The sequence below is a fragment of the Telmatherina bonti genome (assembly GCF_933228915.1).
Source record: "Telmatherina bonti genome assembly, chromosome: 9".
Classification (NCBI taxonomy): Eukaryota; Metazoa; Chordata; class Actinopteri; order Atheriniformes; family Telmatherinidae; genus Telmatherina; species Telmatherina bonti.
The window spans coordinates 31,284,654-31,307,881 of NC_136627.1; the positions used below are offsets into that span (position 1 = coordinate 31,284,654).

Consider the following 23,228-nt stretch of genomic DNA (forward strand, 5'->3'; position numbering starts at 1 on the left):
CATGCTCTGTTTAATATGAGCAGACATTTATCACCTGTGTTTGATTTGGATGTCACCTGAGATGGTGTGTGAGTGAAAAAAAAGATGCTTTGAGTGAGTAAAGACGCTCTGATGCAGCTATGCAAAGGCATTTTTCAGGGAAAAGAGAAGTGCCTCTGGCTGCAAAGATTCAGTGGGTGGTTGTAGGTTTGAATTATTTTCTTTTTGACTGTAAAATAGCTTCAGTCAGTCTGTTAGAACACATACATGAACACATGCCCTTTTAAAGATGAAATACTAACAGTAATTTTTAATAAAATATTAGTAGAATATTATGAAACATTTATCAGGATTTCTCCATATTATTTCAAATCGCTGTAAAGTTTTTATGAAGTGAATGATGCCAGGGCGTAAAACATACTTTATTTGGAAATTAGATGATTTTGGCTGTTCCAGATTTGTCATCAGCTGGAGTGACTGTATTTAAACACATAATATGATAAAATTAATTCTTATATCTAACAAATTTACATCCAGCAAACTTCACATTGTATGTATAATAACTAAATTGCCACCTTTATGTAGCTAAAAAGCTGCATTATAGATATGTTGTGTCACAAACTGGACAAAGCTTGTAGTCAATGTGGAACATAGGCAACAGTATAGCTCTAATACCAGAATTTTACATTTTAATATTCAAATATAAGATGTGAAAAGTACAAAAATCCGTTGGGCATCATTAAACATTTGGCTGTAAGAATTTATTTGGATGACAATGAGAAATGTGATCATTCAATTTCTTATATTATTCATCCAAACTGAAAGATGACCTTGTGTTCACCTACAGGAAAATTACATCATCCGTGTTTCATTTAGACCAATAAAGAGCATCTTTTCATGGCTAATTAGAATTGAAGGTCATGCCACCACCTGGGGGGTCAAGAACATCATTTGTTGTCATCAAAACCTTTATCTATTATTGCCCAGCAAAGTGCAAGCATGAACATTTTATCCATATTAATAACATGTTCGGTGAATCAGAATTTATCTTAACAAGTTCAGAGACCAAAGAAAGAACTGACTGGAGAACAAAAGACATCTGCTATTGCTTATATTTTATTTTATTGTAACCTTTGGCAACTTAATTTACAGACATTAACTGTATAAACAGACACCGCTGGCCTCCTCCTATCTTTTTTCTTGAGATAAGTGTTTATGCTTAAGGGTTCCTCTAAATCCATTATATCATCTTGAATTATGAAAGACACATGATTACTCTCCACCCCTCCATTTTACAAGGTGATGATACTTATATTTAGAAACAAATGTACTTTAGCCAAAGGCTTTAAGCCAGTGTTCTTCAGTTGATATTGTACAGCAAAAAAAAAAAAAAAAAAAAAAAAAAAAGCATCAGCTGTTCCAAAATTCTTAGGTACCAAATAAATGTCCCAATAAATATGAGGAAACTACATAAAGGTGACATTTGGTATGCTGAAAGGTGATGCTGACATGAAGTGTTGGACCTATTGTTGAGCCTTAGCGTGAAAGGTCATATAGCAAGCATGTGACACAGAGGTGATGCGATCTGAATAGACTTGTGGCCAGCCATGGGGAAACCAGTCCGCTCCCTCTGTTGAGCACCCTTCCCCTCCATTCTGCTTTTGTCAGAGAAAAAGCAAGTTAATAGGCAGCTGAGCTCAAGCAGGCTGGAGCCATTAACAGCTCAGCACCAAGGCTCAAGGAATAGAACTAACTTACCGCCCTAATTGATACAGAAAGAGTTTGGGTCAGTGATCAAGCTGGCACATGTACAATAGCAGTGCTGTACAATGAAATTTCTGTCTGGCAGACTCTTCTGATGAAGGAGAACAGGAACACTTTGTGTTGAATTTAATAGTTTAGTATGGTAGAGTGCAGATAACATGTAACTGGTGCTTTCATTGCAAAAACTTTGCACCATGAACTAAAGGGAGAACATCTTCCTGGCGAAATACGAGCAGTATCAAAAGAAATCAAATGCTTAGATATAAATTACTCTGCTATTTAGTATTTCCTGAAGTGGAAGACTTTGGTTGAAATGCATCTATGAATCCCAGTCCTTGGTACAGCTAAGATCAGATAACATTTATCTCTAGGAGATAATTCCTCTCCCAGCCTTCCTTTCCATATTGGATATTCGAGATGGCAGCGCTGAGGAGATATCTGTAAACCAGCACCCACCATCTCATTTATTAGAAGCATTATTATGGCAGGCAACAACACCGAAGAAGGCTTTCCAATCTGTATTCAGTGCACAGATAGAAGTCTTCATTCTAAGTAATGTACCGTTCACTCAATCCCATTCTGCAACACTGGCAATCTGAAAGATTTCAAATTGCTCAATGCTGATGTGCTCTCAGAGCAAATGAAACAATCTGGCCATTCATGTTCTTGTATGTGATGAACTGATTTGTAGGCCAGGGAGCTGCTGCATCTCTACAAGGAGTCGCACCTCAGTGCTCCTTTTTCATAGACTATATAATGAGATTAGACGATATCCTTAATCTTTTAAGCGAATAAGCAGTTTTCCAAAGGTAAAAAGGTGTGCTTTCTCATTTCCACTTGAATAATTTATCTTTATCAATGTTTTTTTTTTTTTTTTCTGTTACATGTTTGCATAATTTAAAAGTTTAATTCTGACTGAGAGGCATTGGATTTGGGTCGTAATTACATCTTGTTGAAAAAGATAGAAAGGTCTGAAGTTGTCTTATATAGTATGAAATGCGCATTGTAATAGGTACTTTTTTTTTAAAAAAACATGTCGATTAAACTTCAGTAATTAAAGGTGAGAATTTTTACTTTTTACTGCCTGTTTTCACATATTCTACACTTTGCCATGTGTGAATAAAAGGCTCCACTAAAGAAAGAAAAAATCTGATCTTTAATGATCACAATAACATCTTTTATACAGTATAACACTTCATTTACAGAAAAAAGGTCATAATCACAGCCACTATGAGGTATCGGTGCAGCTTTATTCAACTTCACATCTTTGACATCTGTTTTCTATTTTTTTTTTTTTTTTTGTTCTTTTGGTTTTTTTTTTTAGGTATGACAGTTACGGCCGTCTGACCAACATCACTTACCCCACAGGCCGAATTAGTAGCTACCGGACAGATGCTGACAGCTCAGTCCGCATCCAGACAGAGGGCTCGAACAAAGAGGATATCACAGTAACTACCAACTTGTCTGCTTCTGGCACCTTCTACACACTTATGCAAGGTGAGTGTATGATTGTTGCTCACAAGGTTAACAGATGATTTTCAACAGTGTTTTGGTGACGGGTCAAAAGCTTAACTTTTGCTAAAGTTGGGACATTGCATGTAAATCGCTTAAGGATCTCCCTGTGCTGGACTGAGTATGTGGTGCCCCCCGGTTCATGAGACTTTGTTAGAGGATTTGCCTCAGGTTTCCTAACAATGGATAGTTTAGTTTCCTACACAGGAACCATTATACAATTGCAATTGTGCAAGCTAAACTAGATCCCCCACCCCTTCTAGTGTTTAAGGTGCTGTGCTCTTTTGACTCAAGAAGCTGAGTTGTAAGAACCCACAGTTTTACACAGGAAACCCCAAGGCAAACATGTGCCAGGGAAAGGACTTGACACAAAGCAGTGTTTTTTGACTGGCCATCTTTGGGAACTGCCAAAGATCTCACAGGCAAGTGCCTTGAGGCTCAGAGTGATGGCGTGCAGTTTCACAATATTGTTAGGTGCCAGTTATGTCAGAAACTATGCAGAAGGATTTTTCAGGGAACATGCTGTAGCAGTGTTGTGCATAAACAAAATGATTAGGAGTTTGTTTCTTAACACATATGTAACTGATGACTTTTCCATGTAATTTGTCAGGGCTGTAGGGCAGCACTGGTTACATTTGCCTTTATCCTACCATGGTGTGGTGGAAGTCTGAGATACAGAAATCTCCAAAACTGTGTGTGTGTGTGTGTGTGTGTGTGTGTGTGTGTGTGTGTGTGTGTGTCACCACTCTCATATAGTAATCAGACCTGAAGTGCAGCTCACATTACCCAGAAATGAATATAAAGAAAAGGATTTTATGTGAGAAAAAAAAATTACTAATCATGATGCAGGTGGTACATACAAAATCCTCCACACTAAAGAAAAAAATAAAAGGCAAGTGAGCTTAACAGCACATTCACATCAACGTTTTTGATTCGCATCCTAGTCCGTTTGCACGGAAAGTCTGCTTCATCCGGGGACATGTGAATGTGCCAAACAAATTCTGATTCGGATCAAATAAGCAGATAAAAACGCAAATATCGGTTTGTTTCAAGGGGACCAAATACAGGAAGCGGACTTCAAAGTCACAACAAAAGTCACACTTTCTGTGTATGGTGTAGTATTGCATTGTGGGTTACAATCATGTTAAGTGTCCTTTGGCTTGTTTGTTGTTCATACTAAGCCCTTTGTTGCAGTGTATCTCTGAAATATATTTGCAATATACATAAGACAAAATAAAAAACCCAAAACAGCATAGTTTCATTTACATGTTTGGCTCGCAAATGGGAGAAACAGAGTTTTCTTCTCCACACGGATCTCTTCCTCTCTCTTGTTAAATACTAGTGCAACTCCACCTTTGGTAAGAATGGGGATATTATTCGAATGGTTTGGCTCATTTGACCAAAGTGAACATAATCTCTGTCTGCCTGAATACACCTCCCTACAACTGAACCATGTCACGAATCAGATCGAGCCTGTCTTGATGTAAAATCACCATATGAAGTAAAGCAACCAGCTGTAAAGTATTTTTGAAGAAACTTACCACTAACAGTAGTGTTCTGTCAAACTAATGTAAGCTTGCAAATTAAATTTACAGATGACTACTATTTAGATTTATTAATGTAGTTAAGTTGAGGCCGCTGTGAACATGTTACCTTAGTTTTTCTAAAATGTTTTCAGCATAACGACATGAATGGCTTCTGTTAAAAGACACAAGTAAACCGAAATAACTATATGTATACTAACTAGGGGTGGGAAAATCAAATCGAAAAATTGAAAATCTGGATTATTTGCTTCACAATTTTAAAATAGATTTTTTTTTTTGTTTAAAAAAAATCTTTTTTTTTTTCAAACAAATAAAAATAGTCCATTATAATTTTTTTGTCATTTTTATTGTTTTTATTAAATCTTTTTACTTGTCTTCATGGGGAATTTTAGCAGCCGAATGATGATCTGGCTATTGTGTTTTTTTTCATCAAGAAATCAAGAAAAATGACAAGAAAAAAAATAAGTTTTATACATTTATTTTGTTTTTATTCTACAAAAATCAGCAATATCAAAGAATTGTGAGAATCGCAATTTAAATCGAATCGGCACTCAAAAAATTGAAATAATTGAATCGGAACAAAAGCGCATTGCAACAGCCCTAATACTAACTTTGTTAAATATAAGATTGTATTTGAGTCACACTCTTTACTTAGGTTCATACAACACCAGAACCTCTTTGGTGAGGACACTCAAAAAGGCTTTGTAACAACTTTTTAAGCTCACTTAATTTTTTTGAACACCTTTTTTTTTTTTTTTTTTTTTTTTTTTTTTTTTTTACAGTGCTTGGAGTGTATTGAGAAATTCTCTGAGGAATGTTTTTTTGATGCAGTTTTGCAGTAGCATCACCATTTGCATCACCGATTACTCATGAAGCAGCACTGATCTTTCTGGTGTTTGTTTAGCAGCTTCTTCTGCACCCACATACTTCACCATGCCATAAATACTCATTTGGATGCATCTTTCACTGACTGTGACTACTGAGTCACACTTAAGCTGTGACTGAAACACGAGATGACAGCCTCTGCGTTCTCACTATTGTTAAACAGAGTGGTCACCTCCATGTTGTGACCTTGTCTTAGACATCTTCCTGCAAGAAAAGCGGCGCCAGAAACTCTGCTACTAATTAATTCACCATTGTCTCTTCTGTAAGCTGGCAACTGTACGGTCACATTACATGTGAATTTACTGCCTTCAACATCATTTCCTGGTTATCAGGTGCTGTGTGTGTCTTAATTTCAATAAGCTTCGAATCAGCTTGCAGTCTTTACATTATATAAAAGTATATATAGAGAAGTATATATATTAGAGAAATGTGTAAAATCTAAAATTGTTTAAGTTAGTAAATAAATTTTAGTCCTGAAGGGCTCTCAAATGCTAAGCATCATTGCCATTTAACAGCCTTAAAACTATTAAGGTTGTTCTGTTGTACAATTGTGTTTTCATTTACACAAACTTTTAGCAAGAGCACATCTCTTCCTTGCTGAATTGTGTGCATGCATTCGTGTGAACTCCCCACTTCAGCAGTATTTCCAGCTTTATTCAGCTACTGAAGGGGCCTTTTGCTAAGGTCTGCCCAAGAGGTCTTTGTGCAAATGAAAAGGACGTTGAAGTCCATCTTTCACCAGTCTGCTACTGGTGAAAGGAAGTAAAGAATGAAAATCAGCTAAAGGAAAAGTCTGCTGATAGTTTCCTGCTGTATTAAGTAATGTTTGACAAATCAATGATTCCTTCAAGTATATAAAAAAATAAAGCAAAAAGAAAAATATGGAAAGGATCATTTCTGTGGTTAATTGGTCCTTTTAAACTAAATGCAACAACTTTACCTGAAATAAAGTTTAAGGAATTGTTGAAAGTAATCATTTGGATGAAAACTATTTCAGAACTGTTTTAATGTGTTACTTTAATTTAAATAAGTGGGGCAAACAGTGTTCGAATTATTGGAGTCCATGATACAAATCTAACAATAATAACATAACAAAAACCTCTCCTTCTGTCGAAATAGACATAAAACTATATAGACATAAAAATAGACATAAAATAGACATAAAATAAAAAATAGACATAAAAATAGAAATAGACATAAAAAATAGACATGAAACTCGGGAATGAGTCATTGAAAGTTAATTTTTCTAATGCTGTCACTAATAATAAAATGGTTTCTTAGTAATTATGATCCTAGTTCTTGTTATTTTACTTTCAAGAGGTAAGAGTGAGGCATCCCCTGCTGGGTGCATGCAAGGTTCTCAGCGGAAACATTAGTCACTGTTCTTGGACTGCAACATAGGCTGCCATCACCTAGGAACAGTAATGCACAGGTTTAGATTTATCCCTTACAAATGTGTGTGTATGTGAAAACCCTACCTTCCTGTTTTCTCTGTGGCCAGAGGCAAGCAAGCAGCTTTGATAGTTTTCATCCTTCCACATCCTCCAGGCTGTAAAAATTTACTTTACTGGTGCTGTGAAACCTCTCACTATTGATCTCACTTGTCACAGACTCAATATCACTGCGGTGGTTCGGTTAAATACTGCTGCTAAAGCCTTCCTTTTTGCTGCGCAGCCATTTTAGGTCATTATATTTGTGTCTCACTGCGAAGAATATTAGATTTAGTCATCTTACATCAGCTTTGGAAAGCTCTGGTTGTTTCCTCAGTTCAACTGTAACTATTGCCATTTTGCTCTGTTTTCTCTTCATCCCCAGATCAAGTTCGAAACAGTTATTTTATTGGCTTGGATGGCTCATTGCGTTTAGTTTTGGCCAATGGTATGGAGGTATCCTTGTACACTGAGCCGCACCTGCTAGCTGGCACAGTCAACCCTACAGTCAGCAAGAGGAATGTGACCCTGGCTATCGACAACGGTCTTAACTTGGTAGAGTGGAGACAGAGGAAGGAGCAAGCTCGTGGCCAGGTCACTGTGTATGGACGAAGATTAAGGGTAAGCCTACTCTTGTGTCAACCCTAACCCTAACCCTTTTTTTTTTTAGTATTACACTAACTGTTCGTTTCCTTATTTTCTTTTAATTAAATGATTAACATTTAAGATTAACTTTTAGACTTTAAGACTACATATGCTACCAATCCCATTACTTCATATAAACAGCAGGGTAGAAACTTAGTGTAAAATTGGTTTGACACACCTAATAAAATATTATAATTTTTGATTGGGAAGCATTATTTGGATTTGTGCTTAAAGGTGTAACATTTTGTGAAATCTACTTTTTCATTATGAACAAAATGATGCATCTTCAGTGTGTCAAGAGAGCCTCAACCTGTGATAAAAGACCATCCCCTAGTTTATTTTCTATTCTGTCTCTAAATGAGCTCTTCAGACTTGAAATTGTGACATTCACACTAAATAATTACCACCCAGAGGTGCTGAACAGATCTACCCTCTTGAGAATGAGCAGACACCTCTGTCCATTCATTGATATTTACTTACTACAGCCACTTCTGCTAACTCTTAACATTAAAGGTCTCAGGAATGAACATGACAAATACTGCAGAGGGCTGCAAGAGCACAAAACATGTTTCACTATGAACTGACAAACCAAAGACCAAATAAATTAAGTTTTATTATAATTTGGCCTTTTTTATGTTTTTTAATAATGGCCTAAGAACAACAGAAAATTCTTTTGATGTGTTGTGTTACCATGATAGTGGTTCATATGACTAACATTACCATATGTTTACTTCTCTCCATGTTCACATACTGTAAACTGTATATTCATAATACTGACTCTCAATTTAGCTCCTCATTTACATGTTTTTCTGACTCCTTCATTAGACATAAAAATGAGTGTGAGGTTGGAGTTGAAATGTGGCTCACTAACTACATCTTGCCCAGCTGTTCATTTTCAACCATTTCCCAGCTGCTGCTCCACACTTGTGAAATCCTGACGACATTGACTGTCAAAATTACCGTCCACATATGTGAAAGTCAACAGTTAGACTACATTTACATGTAGAATTACCACTTTTCTTTCATGTTGTACATCATTTGAATTGTGTACACAGTGAGATAAATGAAGAAGTTCTGATAAAGTGAAAATTTAGATTATGAATTAACATCTCACTCCCTTGCATTGAATTAAGCAGATAGAGCGGATGCATTGAATTAAGCAGATAGAGCGGATGGATGGATGGATGGATGGATGGATGGATGGATGGATGGATGGATGGATGGATGACCATTACTCCATAAGTTCATAAATTAACCAATAGCCTTAAAACATGGTTGATAGTAGCTGAAGCCAAACGGTATCATTGAACATGCCCATCGCAGAATAACTTCTTAAGATATTTCTATTTTCATTTTGGGTTACATTTTGATGTTAAATTTCTGGTTAGTGACTCATATGTCTTCTCCTCTATTCATTACAAGCACACTGCCCCTTTTAACAACATTACACAGTCTAGTTCATTCAGTAAAAATCAGAAAACAAGTTGAATGCGATCTTTTTCCGAGTTTCATTATAGTTGACTGTCACGTTTTTTGGCAAGTGATCTGAAAAGATGCTTTTTGTTCATAAATGGTAGTTTCAGCAGTAGCTCAGATTTAAAGCACTGGAAACTGGAAAGGCATATAATTATGCTTGGATTAACAACATTTTTGGCATTTTCAGCTGCTCAGTTACATGAAATAAATGTTTTGAGATTATGAGACTTAAAGAAACAATTGGGAAAGGGTTAACTTTGATCTCTTGTGAAATGAAAATCTAGCAGCAGTGATTCTCAAACTTGGGTGTGTCATGTTTAATTTTTATCTTTGTATTGTTCGGGTTTTTTGTCTTCCCATGCAGCACATCCACTTTAATGCAGTCTGCTACATGTTTTTGTCATCTTTCACTGATTAGAATTTGGCTCATGCAAAATAATGAAATTGACTCTTGAGTCCTGTTCACACTCTCAAGTTAAAATGAAATTCTGGCAGCAAACACATTATGTTGGCACAGTTGCACAAGGGATACCAACTGGTCCCTTTTTATGTTGGAATAATCAACTCTTATTGTGAGGTATTTAGAATTATCCACTAGACATAATTATTTGCACAGAGAGAATTGATAAAGCAAAGAATGCCTTGTTTTCTTGGCCGCGTAAAGCAACTTGCAACTTTGGTTATCTTTCACTTTCTCTGAAAAGCAGCACAGCTAATGGAAAGGTGCCGCTTTGTCTGTCATTGGCTGTTCATTTAATGGCCTTGTTGTCCCTTTGCAAGTGAAAGCTTCTAATGTATGTTACAGACAGTGGCCCCAGGGGTGAGATAGGAAATGGGAGCAGCCTAATGGCAAAAACAGAGGGGATGAACAGAGCTGGAATCATTGAGTGACCTTGAGTGACATGTCAAGTGATATTACGTGGGTGGCTGGGTGAGAGTGTGGCAGTGTGCAGCTGAAGGGAGGAGGCATAGTTGGGAGGGGGGGGTATGGAATACAAATCAAAGAGATACATGCAAACACGAGCAGAAGAGGCAACTGTGTGACTCTGATTCACAAATGTTTGTTGTGTGTTGTGAGCAACAAAGACAGAGGAAAGCAGATAGTTCCTGCTCGAGATTCAGTTTGTTTTGCTGAGTTTATTTGCTATGCAGTGAAATTACAAGTGCATCTGTTTAATGCATTGCTTTTTTCCATGTCTGAAGGCTAAATAGGTCATTTATGGTCTCTAATTTTTCCCATTTCTAGTGTCACGTGCTTCTTGGGCTCTACTCTCTCTGCCACCCTTAATGATAAACTGGCATCAGCACAGTTACTGTACATCTCCATGGAAACAAACTCTTTTAGTTTGAGTAGTTTCAAAATGTACAGTCTGCCATGACAAAGATCCTCACCCACCTAAGCACTGAATATAAAACAGAGAAAGAGCTGATATCTGCGTAGCAGCATTCAAGCATCGACACAGGGGCTTACAATGTAGGGCTGCTCTTTCAAAACAGATGCAGTTTTAACCAAAAGATTAAAAAGAAGATGAAAAAGAGATTAAAAAAAAAAACAGAATTTGTTTGTGAGGAAAACAATAACAGAACTGAATTACTAATAAGCAATGATTAAAGACATTCTTTTTTGTCAAATGACTAATAAAGATTGTCATTTGACACAGAAATCTTTGATATTGATTAAAAGAAAAGATGTTGCTATGCTGTGTTATGCAGAGAAGAGAAATCTACCATTTCATGTCTAGTGTTCTGCACCATCTCCTTTTAGTTTCCCCCACACCTACTTTCTTTGAGATATTCCCTTTAGAGGTGACGTCCAATTTGAAATTATTCCCCTTGAGTGGGTTCTTGTTCTCATGGGATCTTCGAATCACTGTGGTCAGACTTTTTTTTTTCTCTTTCTCTACAGCAGGAGTCTTTGGCAAGCCAGATTCTGGCATGAGGAACTTTTCCAAACAGACGGCAGGTTTCTGCTGCCTTAAAAGGGAGTCTGATAGACTGAATAGTGTTTTAGGAAAGTCCAAAGCAGGTGTGCGGGTGGGCTCTCCACCTTTTTATCAAGTTACTTCTCTTTAAGATATAAAGTTATTTGATATTAGTCTGAGACTTATTGTAATAGAAACTGAAAAGGAAGGATTGAAAGATAAAAACTTTGATGACTCTATTCTCATTTGTGCCATCAACTAAAGGACTGTGGTACTTCAGTTTTGTTGCTTAAATTACTTATACTGCTGAAAATGTTCGTAAATTCCTGGTGCTCACGATTCTGTTGGTTTTACTTAAACTAGTCCTCTCAATTACGTATCAGTGGCATTAATTGCCTTTTCTGCAATTGTCCCTTTACAGATGAGAGGCTTAAGCATGCATGTCTCAATGCAAGATTGTAGAAGGGAGGTTTCTCAGCAAGTCGTGTGTGACCTGCTCAGTGGGAACAGATGTATCTGGAAAGTGACCAGAAGCAGCTTTTTGGACTGTAAGAAGTGTTAAAGCCTCATCAAGTGCTTTACCAAGTCGCACGATAAGGCATCTAATGACAAACTCTAAAGATTAATAATGTGGAAAAAATAAATAATACTTAATGAGATATATAGTTTTATGAAAAAAGAGACCGCTTCAGCCCAATTTGACCTTAAAATACCAGATGGTGGGTAAAACAGTTGTTTGTGTGAAAATGTTATGATCTGATATTTTGTGTTTCTCTTTAGTTCTGGTTTCCTGTTTTGGTTTGTAGTTTTCCTTGTTTAGTTCTCTCATGTCTAGGTTCCTGTTCAGTAGTTCACCTGGTTTGATTTTCTGATTCATTTTACCTGTGTCTAGTTACTTTGTGTATTTCTACCCCTTGGCTTGTCTTCTCAGTTGCTGGATCATTGTGTTTCATCCATTGTTAGTTATTCAGGTGTTCAGGTGTTTTCTTTTCTTTTCTTTTTTTTTGGTCATGACTCCTGTGTTTTCCTGCCTTCAGTGTTTTGGTTTACTTTGGAATAAACATCTGTACTCTGCATCTCTGGCTCCAGTCTCTGCATTTGGGTCCTTCCCACCACCAATCTTGACAGAAGATTTGCTCTGATAGTGTTGTTTGGTCTTTTTTATTGTTTTTTCTTCTGTGGAATTTACTGCATGATGAAATAGTTGGTGGATATTTTTTTTAACATAATCTTTCTACTTTTTACCAAAGGTTGAGGGTTGGAGATAGAGTTCCCCGTGACAGTGAAAAAGAACAGAATTTTTCATTCTGTGGTTTAAAAACATGAAAGCTGCCTGTATCTGGTAATTCTTTTCAGCAAGCAGTGAAATGGAACTTAATGATCGATGTGATTTTAGTCTCTCTTGCATGAATAGGCATGTTCACCCTACAATTTCTGAAATTTTACACAAATAAAGAAATGTGGTAATTCTTACATTTTTTTATTTCTTCAGCGGCTCCTGCAGTCCTGAGATAAAACTCCTCTTTTGAAATTAAAAGCTATGAAGAGAAGAATATGAAATAATCGCTTTGTGATTACAGAGTCCTCTTAGGATTCCACCTCAAAAGAACCATGCACCAGTACTTTCCATCATTTCAAGCTCACAAACATGTCTGCTCCCCTGGTTAAAATTGCCTCGTTTGGAGGAAGTGTTTCTAATTTGCTGCTTCTTCTCCGATAGGTTCATAACAGGAATTTGCTCTCACTGGACTTTGATCGAATCACCAGAACAGAAAAAGTTTATGATGATCACAGGAAGTTTACCTTGCGGATTCATTACGATCATGCTGGTCGACCCACTCTGTGGGCACCAAGCAGTCGTCTGAATGGAGTCAATGTCACCTACTCTCCTGGAGGGCATGTAGCCGGTATCCAAAGAGGAACCATGTCAGTACGGATGGAGTATGACCAGAATGGCAGGATCACCTCCCAGATATTTGCAGATGGTAAATCATGGAGCTACACTTACCTTGAGAAGGTATGAATTCTTGAAGCTGTGATTATTAAATGGTTAAAAGATTAACTGTAATAAACACTGTTTTACAGATAAGTTATGGAGTTGTGTATGCAAAAGAAACTTTACTTTAGAATTAAGATGGGAGTTAGAAATTAGGTTGTAATTTTCCAGCTGAGTTTGTGCTGCACACACTGGAAAAACCCCAGCATAGATATCGGCCAAAATGTAATTAAAAGTGTCTGAAGCACTGCAGATGCTACACTTTACCGTAGTCTGACAGCAAAGTTCAACCAGAAATAGCTCTGATAAGAAGAACAGAGAGAAATGTCACTTTCGGCTCACTAATTGAAGGCATGAGTGTAGGAGAAGGTGTTATTCGCTAACTTAAAAATTTGTTATGAAAATGGCTTCCAATCACCTTCTCAAATGTATATTGGATGTTATACACCAACCTCTATGTGATGGTATGTGGCCTGATTAGACAGCTGTACAAGGGATTTAAAACATTATTTAATTGTTCAAGACAGACTAATATTTTGTGATTTGTTGAGTGGTGAAACATTCAGTTCCCATTTGCTGTTCAGATCAGACAACCCCAGATGTGAAACACTAGAAATAGCTTACCATAGATACCATCCCTTAAAGGTGGAGTATGTAAGATTTTCAATATTTTCAAAGTAAATTAACTAAAAAAAATAACTACAACCATAATTAGATAGTTTTTTTTAAACATGTAGGCTCCAGTCTGTCCATATTTGATGTGTTATTAAATTACAAGTTTAGTTAATGACAAAGACCCTTCTTAAATGTTTGCCTACCAGTAAAAAAAAAAAAAGTGCTTTTTGTCATTTGTCATTAATTAAACTTGTAATTTAATAACGCATTAAATATGGACAGACTGGAACCTACATGTTAAAAAAAACTATGTAATTATGATTGTAATTATTTTATTAGTTAATTTATTTAGAACATATTGATAATCTTACATACTCCACCTTTAAGGAAATATTAAAGTTAGAGTATCAACAACTTATTTATGTCATGGATTATGTTGGTCTCATTTAGCCTCCCTTATTAAAGCATTAGAGATTCTGGTCCTTTTGCGGTATGCCATTGCACTTTTTATATCATTCCAAACCTACCCACAATAACAGCCAAGTATAATGACATAATTGTACATGATTTATGTAAAAAGAAAATTCACACCTCTCGTCTCTTAAATGTTTCTATTATTTGCAGTGCTTGAAGAAAACTACAATTTGCTGGTTATATCAGATCTGTCTGTTTTCATTTCCGTCCAGACTGTTCTCCTGTAACAGCAAACATCATACGTATCACCTTCAAGGTGAATCTTTTAAGTACAGTCAATCTCACACTTTATTGGTGTTTCCTCTTCTCTTTGCAGTCTATGGTATTGCTGCTCTACAGCCAGAGGCAGTATATCTTTGAATTTGACAAAAATGATCGACTCTCCTCTGTGACCATGCCGAACGTAGCCCGGCAGACCCTGGAAACCTCACGCTCCATTGGTTACTACAGAAACACCTACCGCCCTCCTGAAGGCAATGCTTCAGTACTCCAAGACTATAGTGAGGATGGTCAGTTGCTGCAGACCACCTACCTGGGCACAGGCCGCAGGGTCATCTACAAATATGGGAAGCTTTCTAAGCTGCTGGAGATTCTCTATGACACCACACGAATTGGTTTTTCCTATGACGAGGTGGCAGGAATGTTGAAAACTGTCAACCTGCAGAGTGAGGGCTTCACATGCACCATCCGCTACCGACAGATTGGACCACTGATTGACAGGCAGATTTTCAGATTCAGTGAAGAGGGCATGGTCAACGCCAGATTTGACTACGTCTATGACAACAGTTTCCGAGTCACCAGCATGCAAGCTGTCATCAACGAGACACCGTTACCGATAGACTTGTATCGCTACGATGACGTGTCTGGCAAGACTGAGCAGTTTGGCAAATTTGGAGTGATCTATTATGACATAAATCAAATCATAACCACAGCGGTGATGACTCACACCAAACACTTTGACGCTTATGGTCGAGTGAAGGAAGTCCAATATGAGATATTTCGCTCACTCATGTATTGGATGATGGTGCAATATGACAATATGGGGCGTGTGGTGACCAAGGAGCTGAAAGTTGGGCCTTATGCAAACACCACCCGATACACATATGAGTATGATGCTGATGGTCAACTCCAGGTGGTCTCCATCAATGACAAGCCTCTGTGGAGATATAGCTATGACCTAAATGGCAACCTCCACCTCCTCAGTCCTGGAAACAGTGCACGCCTCACTCCACTTCGCTATGACATTAGAGACCGCATTACTCGCTTGGGAGATGTCCAGTACAGGATGGATGAAGATGGTTTCCTGAAGCAGAGAGGAAATGATTATTTTGAGTATAACTCAGCCGGTCTGCTGATCAAAGTATACAACAAAGTTAGTGCATGGAGTATCAAATACCGCTATGATGGCTTGGGCAGGAGGGTGTCCAGCAGGAGCAGCAATGGCCACCACCTCCAGTTCTTCTATGCTGACTTGTCCAGCCCCACACGGGTCACCCATATGTACAATCACTCCAGCTCTGAGATCACCTCGTTGTATTATGACCTACAGGGACACCTGTTTGCCATGGAGTTAACTGGCGGGGATGAGTTTTATGTGGCTTGTGATAACATCGGCACGCCTTTGGCTGTGTTTAGCGGTTCAGGCCTCATGATCAAGCAGATCCTCTACACTGCATTTGGGGAAGTTTACCTTGACACCAACCCCAGCTTCCAGCTTGTAATAGGCTATCAAGGAGGACTTTATGAGCCTCTTAGTAAACTGGTCCACATGGGCAGACGGGATTATGACGTCCTGGCCGGCCGTTGGACAACACCAGACCACGAAACTTGGAAACGTCTGAACAGCAACCACATTGTGCCATTCAACTTGTACATGTTCAAGAACAACAATCCTCTTGGGAATAACGACGAGGCAAAGTGCTACATGACAGGTAAGTTCTCTCAATACACCCACGATTTACAGAGATGAGATAATTGACTCCACAGACTTCAGTGGTTGTCAGTCAGTAATAACAGAACAAATTTTTCTGTGAAGAAAAGCAAGTTGTATTGTTGTATTCTGTGAAGACCTCTTTGCAAATCTCTGTATTTTATAGAAATATATTTACAAATAGAAAAATGAAGATTAAATGTTATAATTGTAACTTTCCATCTGTTAACTATGACAAATAAATCAGAAATACAAGAAAAGATGCAATTAGTATCAGGTCTTGACATATATACTTGAAAATATTCTCAAAATAATGTGAAAAATGAATTGATAACATGTTATTATTACTACAAGAGACCATTATGCCATCTAATACAACAAATGCTCAAATTCTTCAAAGAGAAACCTAATTTCTTAATCAGCAGTTTTCTGATATTTTGTATTGAAACATGTAGCATGACATGAAATTATCTGAAATTGCAAATGGATTCTTCATAATCCAGTCATGAAAAGCTATGTTTTCTATGAAATGTTCCTCCAGTAATGGCAAATAGAAGAAATTACAAAGTAATATGAATATTAACACTGTTTTTTTTTACATCTGATTGCATTTAAATGCCAGTTTTTAGATAAATGATTCAAAAAGTGCTGCAAAGTTACTAATTAGTCTTTCAACACAGATTAGTGGGAGAGATTGGTGTTGCTGGCAGTAAAAAAAAATATTTACATTTTTTTTCTATTGTCCTTTGACTCCAAGCATCAGTCTCAGTTGGAAAAACAGACCCTTCCTAAATTAGATGAACTTAATAGGTTTTTAACATCTCCCTGCCTTACAAAAAGTGTGGTTTTTTTTCTGTGGGCATTTGTTTTTTATACATGCATGCTTTTATTCTTCTATATGTACCCAGTGGTTATTATTTAACAGAAAAACTCAAAGGGAACAGTACTTCATGGCAAAACCCTCTCTGTTGCTGAACACTATTTCTCTAAAAAATGTTCTGTGTTTCTGTGGTAGGTAAGAGATAAATGGCCATGAAAGCAGCCCAGTGGGGAAAGAGAACACAATAGATCCATAGAAACCTCACCCTGAGCTGGTTACATCAGCCTCCGGTGCTGGAAAGAAAACTACATCGTTAAAAATACTTTGTGAATATTCAGAAATCACACCAGTCTGTCTCAGATCTCATTCATAATGTGTGATATCCTTGCCTGTATTTATTCATCATAGTATTCTCTTCCTAATGCTTACATTTGCTGTGATGGAACTTTTTTTCTTTCTTTTTATCCTTTATTTATTTACACACAAACAAAAAAGAGCTAGTTCAGTTAGTTGACTTTAATAAAAAAAAAATGCAAACCATTCTTAAAAATGAGCTGCTTTCAGCTTGTAGCGTCTCTCTCTGTTCAGGCAAACCACTGAACTGCCTGCCAATCGAGCAGTGTTCAGCTTCACAGTCCACCATTATGGGCTGACCGGCATTTGAATGCTAAACAGACTTGTAGATATATTGTAGTTGGTCTACCTCAGTTGTGATTGATGGTGCTGACATTTACATTTCTTTCACTAAATTACCGGGGTCCTTTCATCGTCCTCAAACAAATTCGTATTTAAAAAAGATTTGTCAGCTGCCACAATTTGGCTGTGCCAATCTATGACAAACTTGCCCCTCAAGTGTCACAGCAATGATTCTGCTGTCCATGACATGAGGTAGATGCAAATAACTTGGTTTGAATGGGTTTAGTTTCCTGCCAAGGCTGAACACTTCTCTATGATACTCAGAATTAATGACAGCGTATAACAATGCACGGCAGCAGCACCTACAACCACAGGGCTGGTGGCTGTTTTTAGATACACTATGCTATTATGATTGCATGAAATATGAATCTCTGTCATGTCATTTCCTCTTCTTAGCATTTCATTAGAAAAATATTACAGTAAACAAGAACTTGCTGGGTGTTTAAAATGTCTGGTGGGAAAGTCTGTGTGACATAAAGTTACAGTATGTAATTATCAGCACAGCCAATGCTGTCAGGTGTTGTTTCTGGGACCCAGCTGTGTGCTATTAGTGCAGCACTTACAGGAGTGGACATGAATCATCACAGCAATCTCAAGTGTTTAGGAAAGCTCATCCGTTTTTATAAACAAATCAAGCGCTCCTCTGGATTGAGTAGTATCTTCAGGAGACAAACACTTGACTCCTACTATTCGCTGTTAGGATTTAATCAATTAATTATCAGTGTCTTTGAGGGTTTTTCTGAATCTAGGAATGATTCTGTCTGTTTACAGAATGTATGTGCATCATAGTTACACTGTTTTTACGCTTCCCTTGCAGATGTGAACAGCTGGTTGGTGACATTTGGCTTCCAGCTGTACAACGTTATCCCTGGCTATCGTAAACCAAGCACAGAGGCCATGGAGCCATCCTATGAGTTAGTCCGCACCCAGATCAAGACACAGGAGTGGGATAGCACAAAGGTAGTCACTTACCAATCTCAGTTTTCATCCTACTAAAGATCACTTTCTACCTCAGTTGGTTTCCTTTTCAGCATCATTAGCAAGTAGACATGCTATACGTAGCCAGATTCCCATAGGATGTGCCAGCTATCAAGCCTAACATGGCCCAGTGAGCCAGGTCTCTGCCCCTCGTCCTCATCTTGGGGAATGGGGTCAGACTAAACAGCTCTTGTAATTGTCCTGCCATTAGGGAAATTCACTCTCCATTCCCCTCACCACTGGCCATCGATTTCATCTCAGCTTTACACTGTTGGCCAAGGACTGAGAAGTAGTAGACATGCTCTGTTTCTTGCTTTTTATCAGCTCTTTTAAGTTGGCCCCAACTTATCTGAATTATTGAAGAGCCCACTGTTGTTTTCAAGGGTTTGGTTACGGCTAAACAAGGGAATGGCACCCATCAAAGGGACAGTTTCACGTTGCATGACACTTTGGCTGCTACTTTAACACAGCAGGTATTAGTGTTCGTAAAAATGTTTTCTTTATTTTTGCACCTAAAAGCTGCTGGGATTATATGACACAAGGTTATCCATGAGTATGACCTCTGATCTGATCAACAAAACTAATGAGCACAACCACATCAAGGGTGCATAACAAATAGAAAGATATACTGAATAAAGATTTATTGTGCACAGTTAGTTTTTTTAAATCCTGATAAATAATATGCTCAGTATTTTTTTAAACTATTTTATGTCCTTGTTTATCTTAGAAAATGCACACTGAATTAAAATTGTTAGATTTTACTTAGAGTAGTCAACTGAATGTTTAAACTAAAAGCTAGTAATCATGCATGTACCATGCACGTATTGTTTTTATAAAATAAGTTATTTAAAATTAGAATGTACTATGGTTCATTGCACAAAATATGAATTACTTACCCACGCTGATTTCTTTACACTTTCTGTGTGTAGTGTAAAGCTTAATGGTAGAAATTCCAGTTGTGTTCAAGTCTAGCACACTCTGCTGTACAGTGATTTCTCTTGAGGCCCTTGGGACTGACTCATCCATTTCTGTGAGTTGTTCCTTACAACTTGCAAAAACCTCTGAACTCATCAAAGGTACCAACCTACAAAGCAGATGCAACATAGCAAACATTTTACCTGAATTCATAAAGCACTGAAGCTTTTCCCAGTTCAGCTATTTCATAGGCAGATTTTATGGAGTGTTATAAATTGTAGACAATGATTATCATAGACTGTAAGACTTTAAGTTACTCATCATGGTTGGTCAGGTTCAGGTTTTAAAGTGAATATTAATCTCTTTTTTTCTGAATGTTGAGTATAATCCTACTATGAACACAACTAAATTAGTTGTATAAAATAATATTTGCTTCACCTGGGGTCACCAGATTTCAGACATAGTTCCATGGAGGGAAAATCCTTCACAAACCAGCCAAACACCTTAATTATATGTACAGAAATGTTAATAACTGACTTTATGTAATTGAAAGAAAAAAACAGTAACTGAGGCTTCAAATAGCAAGTTTAGCCTTGAAATGAAGATTTGTCCATGTTTGAATCCGGAGTAGGTATTGTAAATGCAAAGATTAAGGTAATTAGTCATGACCTTGTTAACTAGTTGAGTTATAATATCCTTTACCTGGAATTCTGCCACTGAAAAGGTGTGCTAAGATGGTCAATACCATATTGATTCTCACTGCAGATGGCCAGCTCAGCCCAGTCAGGTTTAGGGTTCTTTGAAGCGTAAAAATACTTTAAAGCTACATGTAGTCCACCTACTCTTCTGAATTAAATTTGATGTCATTCAGAAGAAAAGTATACCTGCATTTCTATGGCTGTCTCTTTAAGCCACTATTTTGCTATGCTGCTGAATTGTTGGAAAAAGCCGCGAGGGGCCAGACAGATGAGCTCTGCGCTGTACGAGACTTGTCTGGTTTGCGCTGGGGGCTGATTGCACCCCCCGCTACGTGAATGATGCCTCTCTTTGAGTGTCCCGGGAGGCTGTTTCAGTAGTGGAGGACATTGGCCTCTGCCCTCCACCATCCCTGGAACAGCTGACTGGGTCACACGCTGGTACAGTACACAAACATGGAGTGGCATGGTGTGAAATATTCCCCCCAGGCCATGGTTCCCGAGGAGCCTTGGAGCACATCTGCCCCCTCCCTTTCAAATATCTCTTCATGCAGGATCTGATGCGGTGTCACGTCTAAGAGCAGGCAAAGCATACAGGTCATTGCAGTGTGCTCTGCTCCCCTTAGCCCCACCCAATTTCCCCCAGCCACCTTCTAACTGAGCCAGTCAGAATTAGAAAACTGTCAGGAAGACTTTGGATGTTACTGCTTGATAAAAGCTCCTTAGGAGTCTTGCTGCCTCAAATGTTGTGTGAAGGCATATAGGCATAGAGTTTGAGAGCCTTTTTGTTTCTGTTCAGATGTACTCGGGCGACTGTCTCATTGTGTGCTGGCCAGCTTCCACTTCCTATCATTTTATCATCATCTCTTGATTTGAGCATCTTTCTTTCTTCTCGAGAAATATCTCTTGTCAAGTAATATTAGAGTATTAGAGTATTAACTTTGGCTAAAGGGAAGGTTTTATCTTTTTGATCCCTTAAGGGATGAGCTATACTGTATACACTAGTTACCAACAAATTCCTATTTCATATTTAACCCAGCAGGGCTGTCAGAAGACAGAAATTTCACGCTTTCTCAAAATATCATGCCTGTCGCAAATGATCAGAGAGATTTGCATTTGCACACAAACACCTCAGCCTCTACCTTAACTGTGCGGTACATTCACAGCATCAAGTCACTAGAGATTTCTTGTTTGCCACAAATAACAGGTTTTTTTCATTATTGTACATGTGATAATGTTATCTAATAAACGAAAAAATATATTTTATATACCATCTTTCAATTTATTGTTTATCTTGAAAAGATTTGAAGAGATGCTACATAGTTTATACATCCCTTGGCATTCCCTTGTCATTAATAAAATTAGTAATTTCTAGTGTCAGGTCGTGTTAATTCAGTCCTACAAGTTAATACAAGAAGAAACTGTTAAGCTGTAACGCTGAATTTGACATGTTTGAAGTGTTAATGAAGCAGTGGGAATCTCAATTATAAAAAAGAAGCACCTGAGTGCCCACCGTGCTGCTTAGTCCACATGCAGAGTAGGATCAGGATCAAGGTGACAAACCAAGGTGTGAAACAAAGAGTGCATATTTGGTAGATACTGTGAACAGTCTTAAAACAAGCAATTGTACTGTTTAATCAATTTCCTGCTCTGAGAGAGAAAAGAAAAGATATGATCCTTTGCACATAGTTGCTGTGGGGGCTGTGACTAAATAATATTGTCTTTGTTTTGCAGTCTCTGCTTGGTGTTCAGTGTGAAGTTCAGAGGCAGTTAAAGGCTTTTGTCAAGCTGGAACGTTTTGGTCAGATCTACAAAGCCAGAAGTGCTGGATGTCCTCAGACTGAGGACAAGAAGATCTTTGCCTCTGGCGGCTCCATCTTTGGAAAAGGTGTGAAATTTGCCATCCGAGATGGACGCATCAGTACAGACATCATCAGTTTGGCCAATGAGGATGGACGTCGCATGGCCGCAGTTCTGAATGATGCCTTCTATCTTGAAAACCTTCACTTCACAATCATGGGAATGGACACCCACTACTTTGTGAAAGTGGGCTCGGTGGAGGGAGATTTGGCCCTCATCGGCATGACAGTGGGTCGGCGCACACTAGAAAATGGTGTCAATGTGACAGTGTCTCAGGTCAACACGGTGCTGAACGGCAGGACTAGGCGCATTACTGACATCCAGCTTCAGTACGGTGCACTGTGTCTGAATACACGTTACGGCAGCAGTGTGGATGAGGAAAAAGCCCGCATTCTGGAGTTGGCCCGGCAGAGAGTTGTCACGCAGGCTTGGGCCCGGGAGCGCCAAAGACTAAGAGATGGAGAGGAGGGCTCACGAACCTGGACTGAAGGAGAGAAGCAGCAGCTTTTGGGCTCTGGGAAGGTGCAAGGCTTTGATGGATACTATGTAGTTTCAGTTGACCAATATCCTGAGCTGGCAGATAGCGTCAACAACATTCATTTCATGAGACAGAGTGAAATGGGCCGAAGGTGACATGAACACAAAGCTTTCGAGTGAAGGACTCATATATAGGAATTGGGACTTCTTGCCAAAGACAGATATGTACATGACCACATGTTTTTTTTCTTTTTTTCTGATGTTACTATTTGTTTTTTGTTTGTTTGTTTTTTTATTGTGATCATATTGGTTTTTGATATACTGTTAAAAAAAAAAAAAAAAAATGGTTACAATCAGTTGCACTGTATTAATAGAAGAGTGCCCTTCTCATTCTGAAGATTCTTTAACAGTCTTTGCCCTCCAAGTGCGGCTGCTAGAGGATGAAAAATCTTGATGTCTTTGACTTATTTTTGTGACTCCATTTCCTCATCCCTGTTGGTGGTTCTGTTCAAAGAAATCCAAGAGGAGTATTGGTAATGCATTATGTTCACTGGCTCACTCTGCTGCCAGACTTGCAGATTGTTATTCACAAGCTTGCTCCATTCTGCCTTTTCT

The 23,228-nt window shown here is 38.1% G+C and overlaps 1 protein-coding gene across 1 annotated transcript in view; it reads left to right on the plus strand.

The window, feature by feature from the left end:
• Positions 1 to 22,769, plus strand: part of tenm4 (teneurin transmembrane protein 4) — a gene marked incomplete at its 3' end in the record, with an annotated part of 148,744 nt that extends 125,975 nt beyond the window's left edge. The window contains exons 25-30 of the mRNA XM_079246627.1: positions 3,068 to 3,240; positions 7,500 to 7,735; positions 12,878 to 13,174; positions 14,559 to 16,173; positions 18,506 to 18,648; positions 22,011 to 22,769. Of these exons, the coding sequence (XP_079102753.1) occupies positions 3,068 to 3,240; positions 7,500 to 7,735; positions 12,878 to 13,174; positions 14,559 to 16,173; positions 18,506 to 18,648; positions 22,011 to 22,769 (3,223 nt within the window). The remainder of the gene's footprint in view (positions 1 to 3,067; positions 3,241 to 7,499; positions 7,736 to 12,877; positions 13,175 to 14,558; positions 16,174 to 18,505; positions 18,649 to 22,010) is intronic.
• Positions 22,770 to 23,228: the final 459 nt, after the last annotated feature.